The 7,703-nt window shown below is 49.9% G+C and overlaps 1 protein-coding gene across 1 annotated transcript; it reads right to left on the minus strand.

The window, feature by feature from the left end:
• Positions 1–87: 87 nt before the first annotated feature.
• On the minus strand, positions 88–7,571 carry LOC117427865 (BLOC-3 complex member HPS4-like). Its single transcript, XM_058994299.1, has 13 exons — positions 7,196–7,571; positions 5,503–5,865; positions 4,702–4,792; positions 4,428–4,571; positions 3,919–4,026; positions 3,673–3,789; positions 3,409–3,503; positions 3,187–3,259; positions 2,537–2,673; positions 1,758–2,400; positions 1,287–1,416; positions 936–1,047; positions 88–648 (listed from the first exon to the last, which is right to left on the minus strand). Exons 2-13 carry the CDS (start codon positions 5,532–5,534, stop codon positions 477–479), a joined length of 1,854 nt encoding a protein of 617 aa, XP_058850282.1. The 5' UTR covers positions 5,535–5,865; positions 7,196–7,571; the 3' UTR covers positions 88–476.
• Between the last annotated feature and the right edge of the window lie 132 nt (positions 7,572–7,703).

A 7,703-nucleotide genomic window follows, 5' to 3' on the forward strand; every position in this document is an offset into this window, starting at 1 on the left:
AAAAAAGCAACATTCTTTTTCAATAATAAAGAATACAGACATGTGATCTGTGATCTACTGCAGGGACATGAAGCCTGAGCCTTGTAATGCAGTGTTTCAAATCAAACATTTATTGTCCAGATGGATGGATGGATGGATGGATGGATGGATGGATAGATGGATAGATAATTAATTACACCTGTGATTCACTTTATAAAAAATAAGAAAGGCAGGAACAGCGTTGCTGTGGTCAGTGCTGGTTAGTTTATAAGAATGCCGAGGAGGGGTTTCCACTCTGCTGGGATGCGGTGGGCAGTGATACTGGTTCTGGCACTGTCTTCACTGGGAGCAGGCTCCTCCCGTCTCACAGCAGCTATTCAGGACAGCTTGTGTCTCCTCTCTCAGCAGGTTCTGTGTTTGTTACTGTGCTCCCTGGCTCACAGGAGGCTCAGGTCCAGGTTGCTGCCATGTTTCAGCAGTGTGATTCGCTCCCGCGCTCACAGCAGGTTGACCCCGTGCTTGAGCATCTTCTGCTTGGCTTTCCCCGGCAGAGCGAAGGCGCTGTCCTGGGGGTTGGGGACGCCCGAGTTCATCGATGGAGACGCCAGCTGCTGGAAGAAGGTCTCCTGGGACGTGTTGCGGGTCCCGTACACCGCCGTGGAGGCATTCCTGCACGGGACATAAAAACACGGGATAAACACACACACGCATGCACGCACACGCGCACGAAACTAAACAGCTAACTGTGTCCGGTCCAGAAAGAGTGTGTGTGTGTCTGAACCATACAGCCAAACACAGCATAGACAAACACAGACTAGCCTCTAGAAGCAGACACATACGCACAGGACTGCTTTCATTAACCAGACTCCCACAGACACATGAACACTGCTGAATCAGACAGACAGACTCACACACACACACACACACACACAGAGTGCGGCGCGGTGCAGTCTTACCGGACGATGCCCTCGTGCAGGGACGGGCAGCGTGTGAAGTCCGAGTGCAGGAGGGAGGCGGCGCGGACGAAGCTGCGTTCCTGAGGACCCCCGCTGCTCGAGGACACGTTGGCTTCAAACAACGAGAAACACAAAATAACAGCTTAGCCCACGAGAGCCACAGCGAGGCCAGACCAGCACGGCAGAGTCACCTGCATGTTGCAAACTACAGCATCTCCACGCGGCTATATCAAAACAAAACTAAAAAACTAAAAGCACAAGTCCTAAAAATCAATACTGAGGAACAGGTAGAGACTATCAGGATAGTTCAGAGAGGCAGAGAGATAGCGAGACGGGTGAGGGTGCTCTTACTGGTGAGGGTGTTCTGGATGCAGTCGTAGTGTGTGAAGTTGTAGGCTCCCCTTGAGGCAGGAGGCTCTTCAGACAGCATCTCCCTCAGGTGCACCTCCAGACCGTTCAGAGAGGCCAGGCTGCTGTGATACTGCAGAGAGACAGCAGGGGGTGGCATTGGCAACACGGCTCACCAGAATCATTACAAAAAAAGATGCCATTAATTCAACTTACAAGAGCTTGTTACAGTTCCTAGCACAAAACTACTATGCAAGAGGAGTCGTATTTATTTATTATTTACACATGGATTTTATGTCTATAATAAAGGCTCAACAGGAGATTGCAGACACAGGGAACTGATGACTCTCTGTTGGCTTTGTGACGTCAGATGCGCGAATATTTTTGTTCTCTAGACTCCATACATTTCTTTTGAGTATTTCTAAATTCATCAGTGCCGAGTGTTTAATGGTTACGTCCGACTCTCTTCCTCACCACGTCCTCCACTGCCTCCCGGTCTCCCGGGAAGGAGCGCTCCACCAGTAGGGAGAGGACCAGCCCCTTCACCCTGTGCAGGTACAGCTTCACCTCCACCAGGGGGTCCCCAGGGGGGCTGCCCTCCTCCAGAGCCGTGACCCAGTCCCAGCTCGCACTGCTCTCCCCCTCCTCTGTTGGGGCACTTGCGTCATGCTGCCCTGGTGCTGGTGCATCCTGGGAAGGTGGAGGAGTGCCCTGGTTGGCTCCTGGTGTGAACTCAGCGTGCCCGTTACTCTGCAGTGGGGATTCAGACCGGACGGTGCAGTTCTCAATGCTGGGTCCTGAGTGGGGCGCAGACTCCCTCTCCTCTGGGACAGAGCTGTTACCCGCGCCTGTATTCAGGTCCCAGTTTGTTGGGTCTCTCTCCCTCTCCCTGTCAGCCTGGGGGAGCAGCCTGTTGGAAGTGTTAGGGACCCCCTCCCTAGAGTCTTGTGTCTGCACTAGGGGGGTGTGGGGAGAGCTGGAGAGGGGAGTGGAGCTCCGTGCCCCCTCGGAGGGGGCTGCGCTGGAACTCCAGTTCTCTGGATCCGGACTGTCGGAGAGCGTTCGGGACAGGCGGGACTTCCTCTCCCGGGAGCCACGCTGGGGCGAACGAGGGAGCCTGGAACACAGAGACAGGCAACGATGTGTGGGGTTGAAATGTCCCACTACAGGCTTCCCTTAACAAAAACAGGGGTACAGGAATTTTTCAAAATGTTAAAGCAAAAAAAAGTCCCTGTGACACTCCTCTCCTGTACCTGCTCATCCAGTCGACGGGATGCTGCCTCAGCTCAGCCACCTCTCCTGGGGTCAGGAACGCTGGGACAGTCTCCACGTTGGGGGGGAGGCGGGGGTCCGCTGTGCCCGGGTCTTCATTCCGCACAGCCGCCGCGTCCTGGAAGCAACGATACCCAGACAGTAATCAGCACACCTCCAAGGAGGTCCTGTCTCTCCAACATCAGCAACGTAACTGCACACCAACACGGGCAAGGTTCACAAGAGGTCAGCCCAGAGACATGGAAACCACAGACTAGCATTGTGAGGATAAACACCAACAATGCCACAGGGCAGGGGTAGCCTGGCTATTACACTGTAATACCTGTGCAACTACATGTGGGTCCCACTCTTAGTCGGTAACTACTCTAACTACATTATATATGCCCAGGAATCCTAAATGCTACAGGGATGGAAATAAGACTCCAATTGCATAGCAATTTCATCCATTCCAGGTTTAATATGTGCTTCATTAACCCTAGTGTATAGGTAACAATCCCAGGTGAGTCTTATTAAACCCATAGTAAAACCAGGAATGGATCAAACTGCTATGCAATGGGAGTCTTATTTCCATCCCTGTGCTAATAATAATAATAATAATAATAATAATAATAATAATAATAGTGCTTGTTACCTCACTGCTGGCATCAGTCTTCCGGACCAGCACTCTGGCTGTGAGCTCAGGGGGGAGTTGTGTGCTGACCACACTACAGGAAGAAAAGGGGCATTTAGAAACTCAAACGCTGCACAAGGCTGGCTGAGCAGCGCTGGACTGATGACAGCATGCTTTTGTTTTAGGGTATCTATCGCAGGCAGAGTAATCCCGATGGGCAGCGTGGGCTGTGTCTGTACTCACCAGCCCTCGTACAGGATACACCCGGCCAACACTAGGGGGCAGCGCTGGCAGGCCTGCAGGATGAGGGCAGCCTTGAGGAGCAGCAGAGGGTCGACCTGGAAGACAGAGGACAGAGGAGCGGGGCTCAGCACGCAGGCAGAGGCAAGGTGCCTGCTGCTGTGGAGCTTTATCTACTCTGGGAAACAGAGGGGCTCTCCCTGCTTAGGCTGGGCTATGCATTCAAAGGACAAGTGCGCTGTTCCCCCTCCACCCCTTCCCTTGTACCTTGGTGCGGTCAATGGTGTGCAGGGATCTGAAGACCTGGTGGAGCTCTGTGCTGCCCTTCTGGAGATGCTCCAGATACAGCTCCCAATCTCTGGACACCTCCTCCCGGGATCCAATCTGCAGGGAAACCATCCCGTCACAATCCACGCAGTCCCAGCTTAAACTGCTGCTCTTAAAAAGCAGAAACTGCTTGTGCGACGGCAGCAGTGTCCGTTTGTTTCTCCTAGTGCCTCCCCCCTTCTTTACCTGGTATGTCTGTCGCACCGAGCCCTGATAGAACCTGAAGAGCCCGATGAGCTGATCCAGGAATCGAGAGCAGCTGACGTCAGGGACTTCCATCACACAGCCCAGCGCCTGAGGGGTTAATCCATCAAGAATCACAAAAGCATTCTAGAACCCAGCTCTGAGCAGGGCTAAACCTACATGGGAAAGGTTTCCACACAGCACCCATGTTCTATTCTGGCATCGCATCTGTTTATTGCAGTGCTTAAAAGTGACACTTTACTCTCTGAAGTCCCGCTATCCAATTACACGGTGCTGCATGTGAAGTACATGAAAATGACAGCATCCGTTTGAGTCCATACAGAGAGACCGAGTAGGTTATGCACCTACAATAGAAGAACGCTGCTGAGATTTATCATTACAAATAATTTATACAACGTGTTTATTGTTGAAATGGCAGAGAGTTACTGTAGCTTTGAATGAAAGGTCAGAGCACCAGCCAGCTTGCCCTCGCACTCGGGTCCTGTACCTACCCAGAGGAAGTCCCCGTCGAGCCGGATAGCGAATTTGGTCTTGCGGAGTCGGATGAGGCAGGGCGGGGAGCGAGAGAGCTCAGAGATGCAGCGCACCACCCCAGCGATCTGACCACACAGCACCTCCTGCTGGTCGAGAACCGTCTGCGACAGAGAGGCAGGAAGAGGAGTCAAGAGGGGCAAGGAGTCAAGCATCTCCCAGCTCCCACAGTACTGTGTCCCAGTCCCTGGGCTCAAACCCACACTGCCTCCCTCCCAGTCTCGAACTGCATACCTGAGATGGGTAGAAGTAACAGATTCCTGCTCTGGTCAGATCCCCCTCACCCTTCACCTTTGAGCCATCATACAGGAAGAAGAAGCTGCACCTAAACAGATATATACAGTTTAGATTCGTTATATTTTAAAAAGTTACGACTTGCAGGGCAGGCCAACAGCACCTCACGTGTATCAGGTCTTCTAATCAGGTCCTTTAATTTAAAACAGGTCGGCCGAACTAACAAACCCCGAAACAAAATGAATTAGTTAGGAGGATTCAGAAACACTTCAAAGAAAGTAAAAAATGAGATGGTGTATATGTATTATATCTATCTATCTAACTATCTCTCTCTCTATATATATATATATATACATATATATACAAACACACACACAGTGGAAAACTCAAAGGACAGCAGGTGGATATCCAGCTAATGACTTCTTCATTTTAACTCAATTGTTCTGCTGTCGTGGAGCGACAGAAAGACTAAACCATTGTGTAAGAACTGAATTCTTTCTCAATAACTGTTGCAAAACTACAGCCTGCTGCTAATGTTGTAACTGTACAGTATCAACTGATTAGCACTTTTTACATGTGAGCTAGATTTGACTTTCCAGGACACCCTGTTATACAGAGATCTAACAGGGTAAAAAACAGACCAAAGACTAAAAAGACTGAGTAACTGGTAAAAGAGGGGGCATGAGGACGTGTAGACAGACTGCACTGGAGAAACAGCAATTCAGATTAGCGATCACAGTTCACAGTTACAAGACAGAGTCTGGATAACCTCGACGCCAACAGACAGAAACAGCAGCTCACCATGGAGGCTGCACGCCGCTCAGCCTGGCCATTTACTGCAGAACAATTGTTACTGTTATAAAAGCTTGCCCTCTCTTGTGCTGTACAGGGCTGGCTGTGAGTGAGTTACATGACAGGGCAGTCACGCTGGTCGAGCTGGGATTCAAACACAGATCTTCTGCCTCCCAGTCCTCGTCTCGGACGGCTGAGCCACACTGAATTCTGCTTTTTGTTTTTCGCCCCCCAATTTTAAATGTTCATCCTCTCTCCCGCAGCTCTGTCACTCTGTGTACATCCTCACTCTCTCCCGTTCTCATCTCCTCTTCCTGTGACACGGTCCTCGTTTCCACCTCTTCCTCTCCACCCCACCTTGCAACCGCCAGTCTGAGAAACAAACAGACATGTTAGTGCTTTTATTGAACTGATGATATAATAAGGAAGCTAAAAAATACACAAGTAAATGACATGTATATATACCTGCTCTCATACACACATACTGTACTGTGCAGTGTATTAAAACACACTCTCTTTCATCCAATGAAGCACTTCACAGATGCAGTGAGTTTCTGGACAAACAGTGCAGTCATGTGCACGGGGCTGTGACTCTCCCCCCCCCATCAGCACCACAGTCAGACCTGTACGAGCTTGGGGGGGGGGGGCTAAATTCCTCATTGGAGGAGGACAGAGTTAGGCTCACCTTCTACAAACAGTCCACCTTATCCTGCAGTGGTTTGGGTGCTGTGTTTCAACTGTACACCGAACAGCCAGGGCTGTTCTGTACTGCTGCCAAGGGAAAGTGACTGGGTGGGTGGATGCCAGTAGGATATATAGATATTTCCTTTCTTGCAGTACCACTGGACCCTCTTGCAAATCAGATATAACCTTAGCGGTTCATACCAAAAGATCTACGGCTTTAAATAAAATGGCATAAATAAACAAACTACTTTAAATTTAAAATACGGTTTTAGATCATGTGGGTTAATTTTCAGATAGAACGTGCAAAACAAGGTCTAATAAGGTACATTTAATTGCACCTCGTTAACAGTGATTCCCTGAGGAAACCCACAGGAACTCATCGAGGCGCTGAACAGCGAGCAGCCAGGCTCTCAGCAGAGAGCCCCATTCCCCTGCAGCACGGCCCTCACTGCTGACGATCATGTGGCACGGGCACCAGTCCATGCACTCAGCCCGTTAATCATACCACAAGGACCAGAGCACAGCTGCCATTCACATGCACGGCGAGTCTGATCTGCGGTTATCGGGTGGTTCCAGCGGAAGACGGTTTGTATAACTCGACCTCCTCAGCCCCAGAAACAGGGCGTGGTGGAGAAGTGAAGAGATCGAACTCCATTAGATCTGAATGCACAACAATACTCTTCAAGGTTTAAACATGCTCCCAATAGCAAGCTCCCATGATGTGAAACCGGCACACGGAGCAGCTCCGCCTAGACCACATAACACAAGACTTTACACTGCGGCTGGTTGTGAAAGACTTACGGATGTGGCTGAGCATGTTGCATAAAGCCTGGTGTCTTACCTAAAACACTGACAGCTCTAAACTTGCACCCAGGCTACAAAATGAAACTAGTGCCGAAAAAACGTCTTGCCAGCAGAACTATATGCACACCCACCGTAACAAATACAGCAGCAAACAAAATCGTAACTTAAGTACAAAAAAAAAAATCATAATAATAATAATAATATGCGCACTTACAATTACTTTTAATGCATCGTTGCGTGCTTCAGATGACTTCAACGGCGAGCTTCAATGGTTGTTTTTATGCACAGCGTTGATCTCGCCGCTTGTTTTAAATTTGTCCCCAGCGCCACACTGTAATACCGCACCCGTGTTTGTTCAGTGTCTGGAAGCGAGTTTGACTCAGGACGCAGTTCCTTCTTGGTTTGTATCGATTCCACCGTCTTCCCCTTTTTAACCTCGCTCTCCCACTTACAGTTACACTTTCTTCGCCCAGCTCATTCTTACCACACCCACACGGTTAAGCGAACCAGGGCGCAAATAATGCCGATCACAAGCCCGCAGTCATGTGAGGCGCGGCCGGCTGTACGGAGCGGCGCCTGGGACAAACAGCGCCGGGAACTTACCAGATCGCGTTTTAGGTTGGGATGGGATAATAATGTGCCTTTTTTATGATGTAGAAATACAAGAAAATATGATGTATTAGTAAAAAAAAACTGTTGGAGTAGCAGCTACATTCAGTTTA

This window comes from Acipenser ruthenus, chromosome 21, assembly GCF_902713425.1.
Source record: "Acipenser ruthenus chromosome 21, fAciRut3.2 maternal haplotype, whole genome shotgun sequence".
Classification (NCBI taxonomy): domain Eukaryota; kingdom Metazoa; phylum Chordata; class Actinopteri; order Acipenseriformes; family Acipenseridae; genus Acipenser; species Acipenser ruthenus.